General features: G+C 42.0%; 1 protein-coding gene across 3 annotated transcripts in view; it reads right to left on the bottom strand.

The window, feature by feature from the left end:
* Positions 1 to 22,486, bottom strand: part of LOC134359857 (G-protein-signaling modulator 1-like) — a 294,482-nt gene that overhangs the window by 248,855 nt on the left and 23,141 nt on the right. The window contains exon 2 of one of the 3 annotated variants that reach the window (XM_063073605.1): positions 18,693 to 18,777. The exons of 1 other annotated variant lie outside the window; for it this stretch is intronic. In XM_063073605.1, the coding sequence (XP_062929675.1) occupies positions 18,693 to 18,777 (85 nt within the window). Of the gene's footprint in view, positions 1 to 2,194; positions 2,269 to 18,692; positions 18,778 to 22,486 lie in introns of those variants that run through there. One more of the 3 variants, XM_063073608.1, reaches the window with a different exon arrangement.

Below are 22,486 nucleotides of genomic sequence, written 5' to 3'. Positions count from 1 at the left end.
TGTTTCCATAAGTAACTATGCTCGACAAATTATGAACAACCAGGCATAAGCCAGTTCCTTTCAAATCTGTAAGTGTCATTGGTAATTGTATGAAACAAAGTCTTGTTAATAAATTGCAGGGTTTTCATTACAATATGATTGGGCATGTGAAAATAGCACATCTCTGGAAGGGAAGCTATCATCACATGACCTTTCATCACCAAAGTCCCTACCCAGATAAGAATGAATGAAATTATCCTTTTATTAAACCGATTATTCCGAGGCTGGGTCCTCTAAGACCTGAGAACACAGCCTTAGAAGAGAGGGACATCCATTTAGAACGGAGATGAGGAGGAATTTCTTTAGCCAGAGGGTGGTGAATCTGTGAAATTTGTTGCCCCAGGCGATGGTGGAGGATGTTATTGAGTACTGTATATTTAAAGCAGAGGATGATAGGTTCTTGATTAGTCAGGGCATCAAAGGTTATGGGGAGAAGGCAGGAGATTGGGATTGAGAGGGATAATAAATCAGCCATGATTGAATGGTGAAGCAGACTCAATGGGCCGAATGGCCTAATTCTGCTGCTTGAACTGTGGTTTTATGGGGAATTAACCTTCCAAACTGCACATCTTTGGACATGAAAGGAATCAAATGGTCTTATGATTGTATATAATTAATCATTAAAGATTCCAAAGGAAAAAGGGAATAACACATCATCTCCAACGAAAATTTATGTTTCCCTCCTTGGTTGCTTCCAGCTGTGTACTAGAAACCAAAACAAAATTTTAAAAGGCTATTCCTTCAACATTCACTATCATGCTTTACTGCAGCACTAGCTTAAGAAATAAACAATATTTCAGTCAACTAGAACCCGAAGTTTGTAACTTCCTCCATAAAACTTCTCTTTCCTTATTTAAAACATTTGTCAAAATGCATGTCTTAAACTATGGTTTTGGCTACCTAACCAAAAGCTTCTCCATTATGTGCATGAAAATGCCTCAGGACATTTTGATGTGCTACAAACCAGAACTAAAGCGTTCACAGACCTAAACAAATCCCTGCAAAGACTGGAGCAAGGATTTCACATGGATTCCAAAACACCTTTCACTGCAGAGCATGGGTTACCAGTTAAATTTGTGCTTTTCATTTTAAAAAATAAAGCAGTAGCAGACAAAAGACATGAATACACAGGTTATACTCCAGAAACGATTCATACAAGGCAACTGTGTCATGCAGTTCAGCATTTGATTTCAAACTACAGTTCTTTCGGCATCATTGTTCACAGACACTTTTGCATGATTTTATGAAAACACTCCAAGCAATCCTAAAATTAAAGCACCACAGAAATCATATTTCTTTTGTGTTACATGATTGAATAATTTCTTTCCTTTCATTATATCCGTACTGAGGTTTTATTGTTATTTGGAAGGAAAGGGAAAACAAAAGAAAAATCCTGCACAATAATCATTTCCCACTATTTAATTTTATGTGCTTGCATGCAAGTGGAGGACATTTGACCAATAACACAAAAACAGGAAGATATTGATCGCAAGAGGAATCAATACTGCCGGCAACATGCTATATTTTTATTAAAGCTTAGAACTGTATAACTCCCTTGTGTTTTGTCCCAAGCATCAATGCAATTATATCCAACAAGCATTAACATCAATCGCCTTGCCCTATTCAATCTGCACCAGTTTGAGATGTATTATCTCAAACAGATCACAAATAACATGGAAGAAGCAAGACTACGCACAAGAGCCAGATGTGTGGTGATGAATATTAATATTTCTCATATACCAAGCTTTAACAAAATGACTGCAAGGTGAAGAAATGGAACTTAAAAATGGCTTGAGCACATCCACGTCTGAAAGACCTGCATACAGAATGAAGGTACACAGAGAGCAGAGACAATGTCTATTAGAATACGTTCCCGAAATTAAACTACAAAGATATATAATGACCATTGTATACTAATTAAGCAAATATTTGGATTCAACTGGTGTTTGTTTTAAGAACATGATTAAGTTAATATAATGCCTTTTTTTATCCAAATACACACAATGCTTATTTCAAACCATTCAAAATTTGGAAGTTATAAAAACACATACTTATTAAGCAAAAGACAAATGAACCAACAGCAAAAACAGGCAAGAAGACTGCAATGTTGATGTATCCCAATGAGAATAGATGTCAATCTATTCAATCATCTTACCTGGAAGATATTGCCCTTGTTATTAATCTCGAATTCTCATTGCTAGGAAACAAAGCCATGAAGTCATCGACTTGCCTACCTTTTACCACACAAATGTAGCAGTGACAGGAATAAATCAGCAGAATGAGCTCTGGCAACTCCCCCCAGCTGTTAGCACACCCGTCTGCTTATGCATTTGGGCTGTACAGTCGTGTACTGAGCAGGAGACATGGTGCAGGAACAGGGAGAGCTGCACCCTGCTGCTTCTGACATCATACTAACCAAAGACCCCTCCGAAAGGTCAGTGTGCAAGACTGACCACTCATGCAAAAATCCAACCTCCTGCCTCTTGGCTTTAAAGATCAATGAGAGTTCTATCTTTCCTCTCACGGACAGCCTTTTGAACACTGACAGCTCCGCTACCCGAGCTCAATTCATTAATTAGCTAGTTATCAATCTCAGTTGTTCAACATGTGCATTCTGCATAAACAAAGGCAGCAACAAGCAGAACCCAGTCAGGGCAAAACAGCTGCAGGCTCTCCAGTCAATTACTCCACACCAGGATACTTCAGGAGTTTACATTCTCAAGACAATCCAGTTGACAGGTATGAAATGGAGTAAAGGATTTCATTCCAAGAAAGTGAAATTTGTTGCTACAAAGAATAGCACTGATAAATTTCAGGAGAGGCTAGACAAATAAATATTAAGGGGCGGGAGTCGAATAAGCAAGTTAGGATAAATCTTTTCAAGACAGTGGATCAGTCAGAATTAGAACAAAAACAGGAATTCTGCAGATGCTGGAAATTCAAGCAACACACATACAAGTTGCTGGTGAACGCAGCAGGCCAGGCAGCACCTCTTCCTAGAGATGCTGCCTGGCCTGCTGCGTTCAGTCAGAACTAGAAGTTGGTGCAAAGTTCTGGGTGACACTTCAGGAAGGGCACAAAGGCTTCCATGGGAGTGCAGAAAAGGAGATTTACTGAAGTCCTTGCAGAGATGAAGAACTTCAGCTACGTGCATAGATTGGATCAGACGACTTTGCAAGGGGACGTTTATTTCAAATCAACAAACACAGTATACTGGAGGAACTCAGCAGGTCAGGCAGCACCTATGGAAAAGAGTAAACGTTTCGGGCTGAGACCCTTCTTCGGAACTGAGGAGGGGGAAATTGCCAGAAGAAAAAGACGGGGGGGGGGTAGGGGAAAAAGGCAGGTGAGAGGTGAAAGGTCAGAGTGGAGAATAGAGGAAGGCGGGGGGGGGAGGGGGGTAAATTTGTTACCAAGAGAAATCGATATTCATGCCATCAGGTTGGAAAGTACCCAGATGGAATACAAGGTGTTGCTCCTCCACCCTGATATTTAAAAAAAATCACTAAGGGTCCAGACAAAGTACATTGAAAGAAACTGTTGGCTCAAGAATCAGTGAACAGAGAACGAAAGTGATTGGTGAATGAATCTTTTTTGATAGAAAGTACGCCACACGTAGCATAGAGGCAGCTTCTACTGAAGTATTCAAAAAAGTGAGCTGGGTGAAAGGAAAGGATTTACAGGAATATAAAGAAAGATCAGAGAACAAAGACCAAATGGACTACTTGGTAGACAGAGCCAGTACAGATTTGACATAACCAAGGACCACCCTCTATATTGTGGACATTCTCTGCATCTGAGAGAGGAACAGATCAGGACAGGAACAGGCAATTCAGCCCACTGTGCTAACTATGATGCCAATGTAAACACATCCCGTCTGCCAGAATGTGGCCAATTCCCCTCTCTTCCTTGTTTGTTAATACTTGTTAAAATGTTGCCATCATTTCTGCTTCAACCATGCTGTCAGCATGTTTGAGGCACGCATCACTCTGTGTACACAAAAACTTGCTACACAAATCTCCACTGAACGTTCCTTTGTCCTTCTAGAGACAAAATTGGTCCCCTTCAAGATCAGGATGGTCATCTATCAATGTAACCCAAAGAGATGGTGGGGGGGGGGGGGAAGAGAGAGATCTTTATTGATTTTTGTATATACTTTCATTAGGTTCATTAGCCTCCAAAGCTCCAGAAAACAATCGAAGTTGGTCCAACCTCTATGGCTCATACACTACAATCCAATAAACATCTTGGTGAACCTCTTCTGCATCTTCTCCAAAGCCTCCACATCCTTCCAGTAACTGGAACTGCACAAAACACTCCAAGTGTATCCTAGCCAAAGTTTTATGTAGCTACAACACAACTTCTCAACCGAACCAATGAGGACAACCATGCCTTCTACCTTCTTTGCCGCACACAGTCTACTTGCAATGCCACTGTCAGGTAGCTGTGGACTTTGAACCACAAAAAGGGAAGTTTTAGATCAGGAGACAAGGGTGGAGTTGAAACATGTGCAGACAGGGGTAAAGGAGAAGATCAAGGTGGCTAAAGAGGAATATAGGAGAGAGCTAGAGGAACAAGCTTGGGCAGAGTAGCTCATGAGTGGTATGGAGGGGCATGAAGAACATCACTAGCTTCAATCAGCCTAGATTTAGAGCTTCGGAATGCAGCCATGAATGGGCTAATGAGTTAAACCAATTCTTCAAAAGGTTTGATAACTGCCCTCCTGTTCACACCCCACCTTCTCAGCACACCTGTTCAAGTGCCGAGGCACGCAACGCTCCCTCAGCACCAAGCACCAACGAATCCCTTCCTCTGTCCAGTTCAATACATAGAAGAGCAACACAGGCTACCATTGCCTCCTTGCCCTGCACCTACCATCCACACCTCCACATACCCGCTGCCATCATCCCAATCTCCATCCACCCTCCACTCCACCCCCCCCCCCAGGGTCCCACCTTCCATCAACTCCTCGGTCATCATGGACTCGGCTTCATTACTGAGCAGGTGAGAAGGGCTCTGAGGAAACTCAGACACAGCAAAGTATTGGGACCGGACAGTGTGAACCCCAAGGCCCTGAAGGAATGTGCTGAACAGCCACGTGGAGTTCTCCAGTGCGTTTTCAGTCTGAGTCTCAGCCTGGAAAAGGTCCCGAATGTGTGGAAAATGTCATGTGTGGTCCCAGCACCCAAGAAGGGCCAACCAAAAGTCCTGAATGACTACCCTCTAGTGGTCCTAACCTCACACATCATCAAGACCCTAGAGAAGATGGTCCTGGCTCACCTCCAACCCCCGGTCAGATCAGCCCTTGATCCTTGCCTATCAGGAGCACATTGGAGTCAATGATGCTGTCACCTACCTGCTGAACACAGCCTACTCACATTTGAACATGAGGATCATGTTTTTTGATGTCTCAAGTGCCTTCAATACCATACAGCCCTTACTGCTGGGGAAAAGCTCCGTTCAATGCAGGTTGGCACTTCCATTGCATCCTGGACAATGGACTACCTGACTGACAGGCCACGGTTTGTGCGGCCTCAGAGCTGTGTGACAGGCATGGCTATAAGCAGCACATGGCTACAGTCCCTTGGTGCCCCACAAGGGACTGTATTGGCTCCCTTCCAGTTTACCCTGTATACCTTGGACACTAGATACAACAATGAGTCATGTCACCTGCAGCTCTCAAATTCTCTGATGACTCAGCAATAGTTGGGTGTAAAAAGGAAGGACGGGAGGATTAATACATGGCCCTGGTGGAGGACTTTGTCAAATAGTGCAAGCTGAATCATCTACAGCTCAACGTCAGTAAGGCAATGGAAATGGTGATGGACTTTAGAAAGACTAAGCCAACACTGCTCCCTTTACTACTGATGGCGAGGACATGGATGTGGTGAGGACCTGCAAGTACCTGGGGGTGCACCTGGATGACAGAGCTGAGTGGAGCACCAACACAGAGGCTGTCTATAAGAAGACGAGACTGAGGTCCTTTGGAGTATGCAGGCCTCCCCTTCACATGTTCGACCAGTCTGTTGTCACCAGTACTATCTTTTATGTGGCAATGTGCTGGGGCAATGGCAGTAACAAGCTGATTAGAAAGGCTAGCTGCGTCATAGGAGTCAAACTGGACACACTGGATATTGTGGTAGAACAAATGATCCCCAAGGAAAACCCTGACAATTCTGGACAATGTTTCTCACACTCTGCATGCCACCTTGGCTGAACAGAGGAGCACTTTTAGTAATAGACTAAGCCAATTGTGCTACTCCGAGGAGTGCTATATGAAGTCACTCTTACTCTTGGTCATTAGGCTCTATGAGTCAACTTATGGCTGGGGAAGTGATGACCCCGCTCCTGTTAGACTGTTTGAAGCAACTTTTTTTTATTCTTTCTTACTAATCTTCTAATATTTTTATATCTATGCCCTTTTAATGCTACTGTGACACTGTGATTTCCTTTGGGATCTTTTCCATAGATGCTGCCTGGCTTACTGAATTCCTCCAGCATTCTGTGTATACTACTGCAGATTAACAAACAATGTTTGAGGCATTATGTGCATATATGGATTTGAATGTAAAAGGTTATGGACTCAAACCAGGAACGTGTAATTAAGGAACTTAACATCCATCATCTAATTGAATGGTTGAAAAAGCTCCCAACTCATAATTATTTCAAAAGGACTCCACAGAACCATGCCATTTGGTATTTTCACATTTAATGTTCCACACCAGCTTCCCCCTGCTCACATTCAGCTAATCCCCCAGTTTAGTTTTCCAATCCTCTCTCTCCTGGCATTTACTGATAAACTCCTTGTTTTCCTCAACTATGAAGCTTTCAGACACATACCCACACAGATATTTACCCACTTCATACATGGAAGCACCAGGTTCGTGTGCAACAATGAAAGAGCAGTCAAGTTGACACACAAAATTAAACTACAAACCCATAACATCATCTTGAAAAAGGGCATTTTAAGAAAATCAGAAAGATATCTGCGAGATGTGTCAAGTAGTATTCTGCTCCCATTTGTTAAATGAACATCATTTTTTTTCGGAAGTCAGGAAACTAAGATACTGCATCATCAATCCAATTATGAATGAAGTGTTAAAGAACATGAAAACAGCTGAAGAAATGGAGGAATGCAATGGCAAGACAAGAATGGGTGTTGGTTATTCTACCCCATGAGCCTGCTCCGCCATCTAGTTAGATTATAGCTGATTAATATCTTTACATCCATTTTGTGTTTACTCTATGCCTCCAACCAACCAAATTCATCCATCAGTCTCATCAGCCCTAATTAACCTCCAGCATCTACAGCCATGTGGGTTAGAGCTTGGTTTGATCTTCAATTTCCTTGCTCCAATACGTCTCTCTGTTCTGATTATCTCATCATAGGAAAAAGTTCCTCCATCCTATTTTACCGGAAAGTTTCAGCTGACAGCTCGATATTCCAACGCAGGAACTGAGGGAGTTCTAAGCCTTGAAAATCATTATTACTAACTACCTAGGTGATGTCACTGAGATCAATATTCAAACTGGATTGCAGGGATAAGAGGTAAAATAACTTAGTGTCCTCAGTTTATGCACATAAGATCAGTACTTGGCCAATGATACTGAAGAATTTCAAGTGCAGCATTGAAGTGAAAAAGGCAGAATGCTCAGCAATCACATCTATAAAAAGAGCTGATATATTAGATTGTCACCCATTATGCATTTTGTCACTGCAATACAGAGAACATATTGTGAAAGGTTCGTGAAAGCATATGCAAAAATCACAACTCATACAGGAATGTTACTGTTTTGATGATTGTTTCAGAAGATGCAAGTGGACAAATGTAGCGCCCATTTTATATGCATAAGATAATGCTAAGGCTCTGTGGTGGTGGGTAATGCTACTGAAGTGCAAATTCAGATACCAGGTAGAAGGCAGTAACTACTCTGTATGAACACTGTTGATCTGAAAGCTGTGTGTGAGGGGGTAGAAACAATTATTTTGACAGCATGTAGGAGGACTATTTTGCCTGGAGAAGCACTCTGGGACTCAACTGGATAGGGCTTTCATTAGGCAAAATACATGACAAATATACATCAACATTCAATAGTTCTAACTCCACTCCATTTGTGAACGACACGAGGTGAAAACATTCATATTTGTGAAATAGATGACCATAAGCGTAAACTCACCTTCACTCAGATTATTTCCCATGCAATTCATGTAACTTTATAATGAAAAATTCAGCTCCAGTACAGCAGACCTGCATTTCACAACTACTTGCACCACTAGCCAAATGGTTGCAATACAATCACAGCATTGGCATCTGCATGACAAGGTGAACCAGTGTCCTGGTACGACCCATTTGCAAAAAAAAAACAGGGCAGATCCGATCCAATCACTAATCTGACAGGTGTCATCAGCAGTACTATCAAGCAGCACTCATTCACCATTAACTTTCTCATCAAAGCTGAATTAGGGGTTTACCAGAATCACTTGGCTCCAGATTTTTTTTTAAATGAATTCCAAAGACAAAAGCAACCATTCTTGAGTTCAGAACAGCTTTAACAAGTGTGGCATCAAAGATCTCTGCTCAAAATTAACTCAACGAGGAGATCAAAGGCTGCACAGAGGAAGAAAACCATAGTTATTGAAGTTCAACCATCCCGGTATCTGGACACTACAGTTTGGGCAGCATCTTAAACCCAACCCCCAAGTTGCTTCATCTGATCATCTGATGGAAGGTTGGTCTTTGAACTGTGGATGCTCCCCAATGATTGCACAATACTTAATTCCAGTCGCAACTCCTCAGCAAGCGAAGCAGCCCACACCTCTATCTAACAAGAACTTATTAACATTCAGGGACTCTCACCACAGAAGCAATAAGCAAGACTGTTTCACCTACCCGTGACATTAAATAGAAATATCACCTTATCACCAACATCATGGGGCCGGGGGGGGGGGGGGGCGGTCACAAGTCCATAAGAAATAGGAGCAGAAGTAGGTTATTTGGCCCATTGAGTCTGCTCCGCCACTTCATCATGGCTGAACCATTTTCCTTCTCAGCCTTAATCTCCTGCCTTCTCCCTGTACCCTTTAATGCCCTGACTCATCAAGAATCTATCATCCTCTGCCTTAAATATATCCAATGACCTGGCCTCCACAGCCACCTGTGACAACAAATTCCACAGATTCACTCTGGCTGAAGAAATTCCTCCTCATCTCTATTTTGAAAGGACGTCCCTCTATTCTGAGGCTGTGGCCTCTGGTCCTTAAGACTCCCCCACCATAGGAAACATCCTCCTCACAGCCATTCTATCTCGACCTTTCAACATTCCATAGGTTTTAATGACATCACCCCTCATTCTTCTGAATTCCAGTGAGTAGGCCCAGAGCCATCAAACACTCCTCATATGAGGAGCCTTTCGATCCAGGAATCACTTTTGTGAATTCCTTTGAATCCCTCCAATGTCAGCACATCCTTTCTTAAATAAGGGGCCCAAAACTGCTCATAATACTCCAAGTAAGGCCTCACCAGTACTTTATAAAGTCACAGCATTACATCCTTGCTTTTATAGTCTAGTCCTCTCAAAATGAATGCTAACATCACACAACCTGCAAATACACCTATAGGAAATCTTGCATGAGGACTCCCAAGTCCCTTTGCACCTCAGATGTTTGCATTTTCTCTCCATTTAGAAAATAGTCTACTCTTTCATTTCTGCTACCAAAGTCCACGAACATATAACGTAAAAAGCAGTTCCAACACAGACTCCTGTGGAACACTAGTCACCAGCAGCCGACCAGAAATAGGTCCCTTTATTCCCACTCTTTGCCTTCTGCCAATCAGCTTTATCCATAAGTAGTATCTTTCCTGTCATACCATGGGCTCTTAGCTTATTAAGCAGCCTGATGTGCATTACCTTGTCAAAGTCCTTCTGAAAATCCAAGTACACAACTTCCACCGATCCTCCTTTGTCTATTCTGCTCGTTATTTCTTCAAAGAATTCCAACAGATAACTGGCCAGAAACTCAAACACATTAAAGCAAGTTATGTGATTTACCTCCCAATACCAAAAAGCCTTTCCACCTCAACAAGGCACAAGTCAGGATTGTGATAAACTTTCCACTTGCCCAAATGAGTGCAGCTCCAATGACTTTCAAAGGCTTAAAACCATACACGACAAAGCAGCCTGCTAGATGAACAATCCACTCACCACTGACCCACAAGGGCTACAGTATACACATCTACAAAATGCACTACAGTTACCAGCCCACGTTGCTCCAACAGTACCTTTCAAAGACACTAACACCACCAAGGCAGGATAGCAGCTGAATAGGAGCAAAACTACCTGCTGGTTCACCTTCAAATCACACATCAGCCTGATGATGCTTTATTGTAGCGAGGTTTAAATTCTGAGAACCTCCTATCCAATAGCACAGTGGAGCTCCCTTCACCTGAAGGGCTGCAGCATTTTGAGGAAGCTCACCACCACATTCTCAAGAGCGATAGATAGATAGATAGATATACTTTATCAATCCCGAAGGAAATTTGGTTTCGTTACAGCTGCACCAACCAAGAATAGAGCATAAATGTAGCAATACAAAAAAACCCAACGATCAAACATCAAAATGCAAACTATGCCAGATGGAAAATAAGTCCAGGACCAGTCTATTGGCTCAGGGTGTCTGACCCTCCATGGGAGGAGCTGCACGTTCGATGGCCACAGGCAGGAACGATCTCCCGTGCCGCCAAGTGTTGTATCACGGTGGAATGTGGCCCAAGTCCAACAGTAAAAAGTCCAATATCCAGTCTGCAAACACGTTCCTCGATCGTAATATACCCAGGATTGCACCATCCGTTGTTAGCCAGATCAGTAAGCACCCCACTCCTTCACGCCGCTTACTGCTCTCCGTGCACTTCCGGTCAGGCGGAACGGTATTACCCACCGAACTCCTCTTCTCCAAAAGTCTCTGTCGTCTCGACCCGGTCCTTTTTCCTCGGCTTTGTGATCCCCCTCTGTGTGTTTTCCTCCAGATTTCAGCAGGGGTGTCTGCCGCTCTGTTCGCTAAACCAGCCGGTATTTGCTGGTCCGTGGAATACCCAATGCGACCTTGCTTCTGTCCCGCGTGTCGGGATGTAACCATTTCCAGCGCTAAAGAAAACCCAAATAAAACTCTCTCTACCAGCATATTAGAGAGGGTGCAGCTTCGACGTGTTACCGTGAGAAAAAAATACAAAAAAAAACGTAAATTAAAAAGTAAAAGAAGAAAGTAAAAGAATAGATCGGAACGGCTGTACCAGGCTGCATGCACGACCGGCGCATACGCACATGGCATTGGCAGCAAATACTGGTCATCCACATCATGCCTGGATCCCAAGAAATCAACACAATTTCTAACGAAGGGTCTCGGCCCGAAACGTCAACCATATCTCTTCCTATAGATGCTGCATTCACCAGCATTTTTTGTGTGTGTTGCTTGAATTTCCAGCATCTGCAGATTTCCATGTGTTTACAATTTTTAAAAAAATATTCAAAGCCTCAACAGAAGAGTTAAAACCAGCGACAGGAATATGTTAATTGTCATAGAAGACACCAGCACTGGTTCAAAGCTATACGAACACAGCATGTACATTGAACTCCAACCACAGAGGCAATATCCTAGAATCAGAAACAGATTTATTATCACTGACTTATACGAAGTGAAATTTGTTGTTTTGCGGCAGTACAGTGAAGAGGTATAAAAATTACTACAAATTACAAAAATAAAGGAAACAGTAAGTAAGAATTCACCAGGTCATGGACCATTCAGAAATCTGATGGCAGAGGAGAAAAAGATGTTTCTGAACTCAAGTGTGGATCTTCAGATTCTTGTTTCTCCTCCCCAATGGTAGTAATGAGAAGAGGGCATGGCCCTATTGGTGAGGGTCTTTCGTGATGGATGCCACCTTCCTGAAATACCGCCTCTTGTAGATGTCCTCAGTGGCGGAGGGGGCAGAGCCGGCCAAGTCTCCAATACTCTACAGCCTCTTGTGGTCCTTTGCATTGGAGACTCTGTACCAAGCTGTAATGCAATCAGAATGCTCTCCACCGTACAATGGTGCTAGAAAGTTTGTGAACCCTGTAGAATTTTCTCTATTTCTGCATAAATATGACCTAAAATGTGATCGGATCTTCAGACAAATCCTAATTTTTTTCCAACAAATACATGTAATATTGGATCATTTTTCTCAACAAATAAGTGAACAAGTATGCTTTTGTGTTATTTATTTAATTGGGTTCTCCTTACCTAGTTTTAGGACTTGCGTGAAGATTTGATCACATATTAGGTCATATTTATGCAGAAACAGAGAAAATTCTACAGGGTTCACAAACTTTTAAGCACCGCTCTACATCTGTAGAAATTTGTAATCTCCTCAAACACCAAACAAAATGGAACAACTAGAAATATACGGGCTCAGCACAAGCTACACTGTGGTCCTTGCAATACTTTACACATTCAGTATATAATGCTGTCTTGCAGTAGAACACAAGTTGAAATGGCCTATAATTATTCCTGTTTGAGGCATCAGCTGATCATAACTACTCTGTAAATCATTCATTGAAAACAAACTGCTCACCAACAAACTGCATTTCGCAGTTCTCCACTGTCACAGGTAAAACACAGGTGTCTGACAAGACAATGAAAAAGACTTTCAAATTATCAAGGTACTCAACAGTGTAGGTTCAAGTTAAGCTGTTTCCACTTGTGGAAACCAAATCTCAGGGCCAAAAAACTAATAGGATTTAATTCAATGCAGGGTTCAGACAGCAGTTTGGCTATTAAGTCTCTCAAAGTTCAAAAATTCAAAGTAAATTTATTATCTGAGTACATATATGTCACCATACATAACCCTGAGATTGACGTACTTGCAGGCAGAACCAAAAAATCCATAATAGAATGATAACCTTAATGGAATCCTTGAAAGACTACACTAACTTGGGCATTCAACCAGTATGCAAAAAGACAATAAACTGCACAAACAGAAAAGATAATAATAAAAAATAAATAAAGCAATAAATAAAGAATACAGGACAAGGAGTCCTTGAAAGCGAGTCCATAGCTTGTGGGAACATTTCTTTCTTTGGAACTGGACCCTCTGACGGTGGTGTCTGAAAAGAGGATGCTGTCTAAGTTGCATGCCATCTTGGACAATGCCTCCCATCCACTACATAATGTACTGGTTGGGCACAGGAGTACATTCAGCCAGAGGCTCATTCCACCGAGATGCAACACATAGGAAGTCATTCCTGCCTGTGGCCATCAAACTTTACAACTCCTCCCTTGGAGGGTCAGACACCCTGTGCCGATAGGCTGGTCCTGGACTTATTTCATAATTTACTGGCATAATTTACATATTACTATTTAACTATTTATGGTTTTATTACCATTTATTATTTATGGTGCAACTGTAACGAAAACCAATTTCCCCCGGGATCAATAAAGAATGACTATGACTTGCCTTTCAACATGATCAACGCTGATCGTGTTGAAAGGCTGATGAACGCTGGTGTCACCTCTTCTACTGTACCAGTTTTCTATAACCCTCAGTCTTCAATTTACTCAACTGCACAAATGATGGAAACCATAAGCACAGATGTACAGCATGTTCAGATAAGTTTTAAAAAAAAAAATCGCATCTTCCTATCTTGTGTTGAGTATCAATAACAGGATGAAACCGCAAAGCCAAATACCATTGCTTTTACAAAATCCCATGCAATTTGTTCTTTAGAAGGGAATAGGAAACAAAGCAAACAGGCAGGGAAAGTCTTCGTATTTCCAGAATTGCATTAATAAAATAATGCCTAATCAGCAAAAATCTTGTCTGTGAAAATTTTTGTTCCCTTCTCGACTGCCATCCCTTCCCCGTCACACAGCAATTCATTTTGGCAAGAAGTGGCACATTCAGGACTCTCATATTAAAATTGTTGGTATGTGACATCTTGTACCTGAAGTCCCAAACTTTTCACTCAAAAGGCAAGTAATTACTTTGGACCTTTCTCAGGAGGCCTACTTACTGAATTATACTGGAAGATCTTTTACACCAGGGATAGAAATCGCTCCAAGATTTTGTTCAAAATTCTTTTAAATTACAGCCTTAGGTAGCAGCAAGATGAAGACTCACAGATCACATGAGAGAGGAAAAAAATATTTTTTTTCAAACACAGAGTTTTAACTGAAAAACTTTCACATGAAGCAAACTGCTCCAAAATCACAGATTCGTCATGCCTCCCACTGAGAAGACAAGATATATGCATACAAAAAAATTATAAAGTGAACCCCAGCTATGAAGCTACCAGACATCATTATGATCACAGTTGTTTGCGGAAACAAACTGTGCGTGTCCTGCTCCCCAAAATAGCAACATGGCTATGGGTGACATATGAAGATTATGAAACCTCATACGAAAATGAATGATGCAGTAAGAATTCAAAGACTGAGTTGCTTCAGAGCAAGAGCTTTTGGTTCAATTAAGTATGGATGTTCCATACTATCTCTTCAAAGGTAATCACTGGTCCATTATTTACTCAGTCTATAGAAGTGAGGCAAAGCGGCATCAAATTCATGGGATCTATACAGATTACAAAGGAGGAGTTGTTTACTGTCCCAAGGCAAATCAGGGTGGATAAATCCCCAGGGCCTGACAAGGTCTTCCCTCGGACCCTACCGGAGGCACGTGCAGAAATTGCCAGGGCCCGAGCAGTATTTAAACCATTCTTAGCAACAGGAGAGATACCAGAGGACTGGAGGATAGACCATTTTGTTCCACTGTTTAAAAAAGGCTCTAAACATAAACCAGGAAATTATAGGCCAGTTGAGTCTAACATTAGTTGTGGAAACGTTAGAGGTGGGTATTCTAAGGGACTGGATAAACAAGTATTTGGATAGACACAGACAGATTAAGGATAGTCAGCATGGCTTTGTGCACGGTAGGTTATGTTGAACTAATCTTATAGAGTTTTTCGAGGAAGTCACCAAGAAAGTGAAGGAAGGCAAGGAAGTGGAGGTTGTCTACATGGGCGTCATCAAGGTATTTGCCAAGTTTCCACATGGAAGATTAGTCAAGAAGGTTCAGTTGCTCGGCATTCAAGATGAGGTAGCAAACTGGAATAGACATTGGCCTTGTGGGAGAAGCCAGAGAGTGACTGTAGGTGGTTGCCTCTTGGACCGCAGGCCTGTAACTCGTGGTGTGACGGAGGAATCGGTGCTGGGTCCATTATTATTTGTCATCTATATCAACAATCAGGATGATAATGTGGTTAACTGGATCATCAAATTTGTGGATGACACCAAGATTGGGGGTGCAGTAGACAGTGAAGGCGGCTATCACGGCTTGCAGGGGGATAAGAATCAGCTGGAAAAATGGGCTGAAAACAAAATAGCAGATGGAATTCAATGCAAACAAGTGTGAGGTTTTGCACTTTGGTAGGACCAACCTGGGTAAGTCTTACACAGTGAATGGTAGAGCACAGAAAAGTATGGTAGAACCAAGGGATCTGGGATTCAGGTTCATAATTTAGTAAAAGTGGTGTCATAGGTAGATAGGGTTGTAAAGAAAGTTTTTGGCACATTGGCCTTCGTAAATCAAAGTGCTGAGTACAGGAGATGGGATGTTATGTTGAAGTAGTATAAGATGTTGATGAAGTCTAATTTGTGTGCAGTTTTGGTCACCTACCTATAGGAAAGTTGCAAACAAAGTTGAAAGAGTACAGACAAAATTTACAAGTATGTTACCAGGTCTGGAGGACCTGAGTTATAAGGAAAAATTGAATAGGTTATGACTGCTTTCCTTGGAATGTCAAAGATTGAGATGAGATTTGATAGAGGTATACAAGATTATGAGGGGTATAGATAGGGTAAATGCAAGCAGGCTTTTTCCACGGAGGTTGGGTGGGATTACAGCCAGAGGTCATGGGTTATGGGTGAAAGGTAAGAAGCTTAAGGGGAACACGAGGAGAAATTTCTTCACTCAGAGGGTTGTGAGAGTGTGGAACAAGCTGCCAGCACAAGCGGTGCATGCGAGATCAATTTCAACGCTTAAGAGAAGTTCGGGTAAGTACATGGATGGTAGGGGTATGAAAGGTTATGGTCCCAGTGCAGGTTGATGGGAGTGGGCAGTTTAAATGGTTTCAGCACAGACTAGGTTGGCCAAATGGCCTGTTGCCGCACTGTACTATTCTGTGACTCTATGAATGACTGAGAGAGCAGGGACCCTGGAATGCTGCCATCGACCTGTGAACACTGTCAGTACCTCAGCTGGTTTTCCAAATTACCGAAGTAGATCTTTCTCATCTATTTTAGGCACTTTGCAGAAAACCAATGGAAATTAGTGATTGTCTCAAACCGGAACAGAAGGCCAAACATTTGTTTCCACACTCAATATTTAATGACGGCATTTTTATTAATTAACCAGCTTAATGCATCTGAATGGCAACGAATTGAATGCCAGCTTGGAAGTTCAGAGTGACCCAGTGCCACTAAAGATGCTGGTTAAATGCTAATATTTCTATTTAGTTTATTGCTTACAAGCATCCCAAGAACAAAAAAAAAATAATTTTCTTGAAGCAGTGCATCATTTGATAATAAAACCAACAAAGGACTATTCACAGGTGATGTCAAGAGTTTTACTGTAATATGTGCAAAAATTTAACTTTGAAAAGTAATATGCAATTACAGAATCAAAAATACAGCATGTTCCATTATCCCTACAGACTCTTCAAAGGGGCCATCCAATTTGTCATCCTTGGCCTGGCCATTTTCCTTAGCCAAATATTTTCCTCTTCAAATCAGAATCAGATTTAATATCACTAGCACGTCGTGAAATTGTTACGCGGCAGCAGTACATTGTAATACATGATAACAGTTAATTACATTAAGTATACTCATTTAAAAAGTTAAATTCAGTAAATAGTGCACATTATGACATGATTCTGGTCACTCTTTTTTTTTGCTATTTTTCGGCAGGTAATGAACACAGAGCTGAACTAAATATGCCTGGACTGCTTCAATTTTGTGCTTCATATTATGTCTTTCTTTAAAATTGTTTTTTTTTATGTTGTCATTAGCGCAATTTGTTTTATTTGCGCTGGGGTGAGTGGGTGTTAATGTTTTGCTTTGAACAGGTTCCATGGTTTTCTTTGTTTCGTGGCTGTCTGTGGGGTGGACAAATGTCAGGACTGAATACTGCATACATATTTTGATAATAAACGTACTTTCAGTCTTGAATCAGAAAGAGAAAAAAGTAGCGGTTCAGTGTCTGTGGCATCAATATCCATTCAGAAATCTGATGGCAGAAGGGAAGAAGCTGAATCATTGAGCATGCGCCTTCAGGATCCTGTACCTCCTTCCTGATGGTAGCAATGAGAAGAGGAAATGTCCTTGGTGTTGGGGGTCCTTAATGATGAATGCCACCTTTTTGCGGCATTGCTTCTTGAAGATGTCTTTGATACTACAGACGCTTAGTGCCCATGAAGAAGCCGAGTGAGTTTAAAACTTTCTGCAGCTTATTTCGATCCTGTGCAGTGCCCCCTCTCCAGATACCAGTGAGAGATGTAGTCAGTTAGAATGCTCTCCAACGTACATCTGAAGAAATTTGCAAGCATCTTTGATGACTCCTAATGAAATATAGCTGCTTTCATGCCTTCTTTGTAACTGCATCAACATGTCGGGCCCAGGATACATCCTCAGAGATCTTGACACCCAGGAACTTCAAGTTGCTCACCCTTTCCGCTTCAGATCACCTCGATGAGTACTGGTGTGTGTTCCCTCTTCTTACCCTTTCTGAAGTCCACAATCAACTCTTTGGTCTTCCCAACACTGAGTGCAAGGTTGCTGCTGTGACACCAATCAGCTGATCTGTCTCACACCTGTACGCCTTCTCATCACCATCTGAAATTCTGCCAACAATAGTTATGTCATCAGCAAATTTATAGAAGGCATTTGAGAAGCACCCAGCCACACTGTCAGGAGGTAGAGAGAGTAGAGCCATGGGATTAGCACACATCCCTGAAGAGTGCCACTACTGATTATCAGCGAGGTGGAGATATTATTTCCGATTCTTACAGACTGCTCTTCCAGTCAAGAAGTCGAGGATCCAGTTGCAGACGGAGGTACAGAGGCCCAGGTCTTGGAGATTTTTGATCAGGACTGTAGAAATGATTGTGTTAAACACTTAGCTGTAATCAATAAACAGAATCCTTACATAACCATTAGTATTGTCCACAGGTGATCCAAGGCCACGTGACGAGCCAAAGGGATTGTGACCGCTGCACATGTATTGTGGCGACAGCCAAATTGCAGCAGGTCCAGGTCCTTGCTAAGGCAGGATAACCAACCTCTTAAAGAACTTCATCACCGTGGATACGAATGCAACGGGCTGATAGTCATTAAATATATCCCCTGGAAGTCTAACTCAATCTGCTGTTTCTCGTTCAGTCTGCATCCTATAGATTACCACATCTCACTGAGTGAAAACCAGGCATAAATGCACATCCAAGTCAGGAGATGACGTGGAGAGAAATAATCCATCTTGAATTCAGAGAGGAGGAACAAAAGTATGTCAGCCCTCTCAGCTTAGATCATAGGGCATTTTCTACAAAAGATGCAACAAGAAGTCAAAGCTTACCGACTGCGCGGCGACCACCCACTCTCCCAGCATGCTATCCCAGCATCCAAGGCCGATCCATTCATCACCATCCCATTTGCACGTGCTGCATAGGAAACAAATGGGTTTATAAGAAATACTGTTCAAAGCATGTCTCAAGTGCCCAGTTTAAGAGCAGCGTCAATCAATTTCCTGGAGGCAGATGACACTTATAGTTAGACACATAATAAGCAGTCAGCCTTAATAGCTGTCTGTTTATTTAGCTACCTATTTTTCTGAAGGAAGTCACTATGAAGACAAAAAAATTTACAAGCTGAAAGTATAAGTAAGAGCAACACACACACACACGAAGTGCTGAAGGAACTCAGCAGGTCAGGCAGCATCTACGGAGGGAAATGAACAGTCAATAATTCAGGCTGAAACCCTTCATCAGGACTGAAAGCAGATATTTCTTCCACAACAAGCAATGAGTGCAGATTAGCAAAGTGATATATAAAAAAAAATTATGCCCCCCCTTCCAAATAAAAAAAAATCCCCATTGTGTACAGCAGTGCCCTGAATGTACTTGATGGTTTATCACCATCTTTATTCTGGTTAAAAGTGATGTCACTATCTCATCTTTCAGTTAGTCCTGACGAAGGGTCTCGGCCCGTAATGTCGACTGTACCTCTTCCTATAGATGCTGCCTGGCCTGCTGTGTTCACCAGCATTTTTTTGTGTGTGTGTTGCTTGAATGTCCAGCATCTGCAGATTTCCTCGTGTTCACTATACGCTGGTGTTTTTTGGTTCCTGCGGAGAGCTAGACAATTAAGAAAGGCAGAAAAAAACATTTCTTCAGTAAAGTTTCTTTCCTTAGTAGATTGATGCCAGATTCAGACAGGGATATAGGGCGACAATTCAGTACACAGCTGTGTGGGAGAAATGCAATGCCATTTTTCACAAGACTTGTTTAACAGAGGCACCATTTCAGACGGACACAAAATAGTTCATTGTATGATTTCAAAGCTGTGCAGGTGAAGTTTCCCCTCCCCCTGCCATGCCTTCACCAAGCAATTTCACTAGAAGCTGATTATCTGTTCAATATCATTAGCAATTTGAGAGAGTTTGCTTTGTGCAAATTAACTATTAGCTTTCCCTCAATTAGGTCAGTAATCACATTACCAGTGTATTTCCACTGTTCATGGTTTTGGAGCACTAAATTTACAACACACTTAAGTTCCCTTTTTCTCCAAGTGAATAATTTACACGTGTAAACATCCAGACTCCAGTCGACAACAGATTAAAGTAAAAACACTACAGCAACCCACTTATTGCTTGTCTCACAAGGCGTCCATTCATAAAATCATAGCAGCTACTCGTGCATTTGAGGAATTTCCCCATTGATCTTCAAACCCACTCTCGGGACATTCCTTCTAATTCCTAAAAGATAAAGATAAGCTTTATTTGTCACATGCACATCAAAACAGACAGTGAAATGGATCATTTGTGTCAACGAACAGAGTCCAAGAATGTGCTGGGAGCAGCCAGCAAGAGTTGCATCAACGTAGCATGCCCACAACTTACTAACCCTAACTCGTATGTCTTTGGAATGTTGGAAGAAACTGGAGCCCCTGGAAGAAACCCTCACAGACATGGGGAGAACGCACAAGCTTCTTACAGACCGCAGTGGGAACTGAATCCCGATCACTGGTGCTGTAAGCATTAAGGCTAACCACTACTTCACTGTGCCGCCCTGCAGGGGAAAGAAGTCGCAATGCTTTAATTTGTCATTTCAGTGCACACAGAACTGGACCATAAAGGCAGAGTCGAAATCAAAGTAAAATTTATTATCAAAGTACATACATGTTAACATAAACACCCTTCAGATCCATTTTATCAGCAGCCTGGTGGTTGGAGGGTACTAACTGTCTCTGAATCTGGTGGGTGGGATCTAAGGCTTCTGTACTTCCTTCCCAATGGTAGTAGCGAGAAGAATGTGCCATATTGTCTGTCGTACTGAAGAAGTTGTGCAGTTAATGTGAAACAAAATTATTGACTTGCACTTATAGAGTGCTTTTCCCCAACTTCAGATATCCCAAAAATTTGAATCACCGTGTCTTCAAATTGTGTGTCCATGCTATAAGGACAAAAGCCAAATTCCTTTCAGACATAAAAGATTGCAAACTTTAACTGTTCTTGATCCTTCTCCCTTTCACTTTCCTCTGCCCCCTTACCCCAAGTCCACCCTTTACTCTGTTTCCTGTATCATCGTCTAACTTTCCTCGCTGGTCCCAAATAATCAATCTTCAGTAAAGTTACATTAACTACCACCCTCAGTCACTTCACATTCAATATCATGTGTAATATGGGACAGTGAGAGTGTTGAGCCAGTTAGAGATACTAGACTCACGCATAATTTTCAATGTCTATCTTGCCACAAGAGAGTGAAGACGGTTGACTACCTCAAAACTATCTCTCACCCCAACCTGGCTCCATCTAACTATTATCCCTTCCTCATCTAGTTCTATTATCACCCATGAGCCTATCTCTTCTTTCACTCTATATCCTGGCTCTCTTTTCTCTACATCAGAGGTTCCCAACCTTTTTTATGTCACGGAGTAATACCATTAAGCAAGGGGTTAGGAACCCTGCTCGACACACACAGTCTTGATGTAAGGCCTGGAGTTTAATAACGGGATGGCAGGAGGAGAAGATGGCGGCGCAACGCAGCTCGCAGCGGCCACTCCGGTGGTGATGTCTGTTATTTGTCAAGTAGGGTATCATGCACAATCCTGATTTGATGGAGACGGACGTGAAAGCACGGAGGAACATCTGGTGAAACTTCTGAAATACCTGCTTCGCTGCTGCTCCTGGTCCAGAATCTCCAGAGGAGAAGGCCCCGAGTCCTCGGCTTTGCTTGTTGCTCGGCGGCCAGGGTGGGGTCGAAGTGCTCGGCAGAGGATGGTGCTCGGAGAGGCTGTGTCAGAGGGGCTGGTCAGAGGCTTGAAGTTTTCGGACGGACTCAGAGTCCGCTGCGGTCGGGTGCTTCCAATGGGTGCTGCATCGGCAAATTGGCAGCGCATAGAGGTTCATGGCGCCTGCGTGAGATGATGAGTCTATCGGGACTTTGAGACTTTTTTTTAAACCGTGCCCATGGTCTGCTCTTTATCAAATTATGGTATTGCTTTGCACTGTTGTAATTATATGTTATAATTATGTGGTTTTGTCAGTTTTAGTCTTGGTTTGTCCTGCGTTTTCTTGTGATATCATTCTGGAGGAACGTTGTATTATTTTTTAATGCATGCATTTCTAAATGACAATAACTGAGGACTGAGTGTCCTCAATCTAAAAAAATAGTCTAATCTAAAAACATAAACCATCCCTTTACCTCCAGAGATGCTGATTGACCTGGGGAATTCAGTTTATATTCAGACCGTTTTTTCTGTCATCAGTCTATGCAAGCATATTTATCCCCAAAGCCATGCGCTTTAATTTGCTTAACAATCTAGTATGGCGCTTTATCGAAAGCCTTCTGAAAGTCCAAGTAACCACCTCGTTGCCCAATCGATTTTGCTCGTTTCAGTCTCAAAAACATCAACTAATGTATGAAACAAGACTTCTCTTCCAGAAACGTGTATTGGCTCTGAACCCCAATACTGTTTTGCATCAAGTGGAAAGTGACAACTGTTTCAATGCTCAATATCATTTCATACTTCACAAACATTTCCACATTCTCTGTCAATTACTCACTACCACTTATTTAAGATTTTGATTAAGCACTCATCAGCTCACAAGGCCATCTTCTCCGTTCTCTGCAATATTGTTCAGCTTAATTT

The sequence above is a fragment of the Mobula hypostoma genome, chromosome 21 (genome assembly GCF_963921235.1).
Source record: "Mobula hypostoma chromosome 21, sMobHyp1.1, whole genome shotgun sequence".
NCBI lineage: Eukaryota > Metazoa > Chordata > Chondrichthyes > Myliobatiformes > Myliobatidae > Mobula > Mobula hypostoma.
The sequence above is the reverse complement of the archived record's forward strand: the minus strand, read 5'-3'. Positions and strand labels throughout refer to the sequence as shown.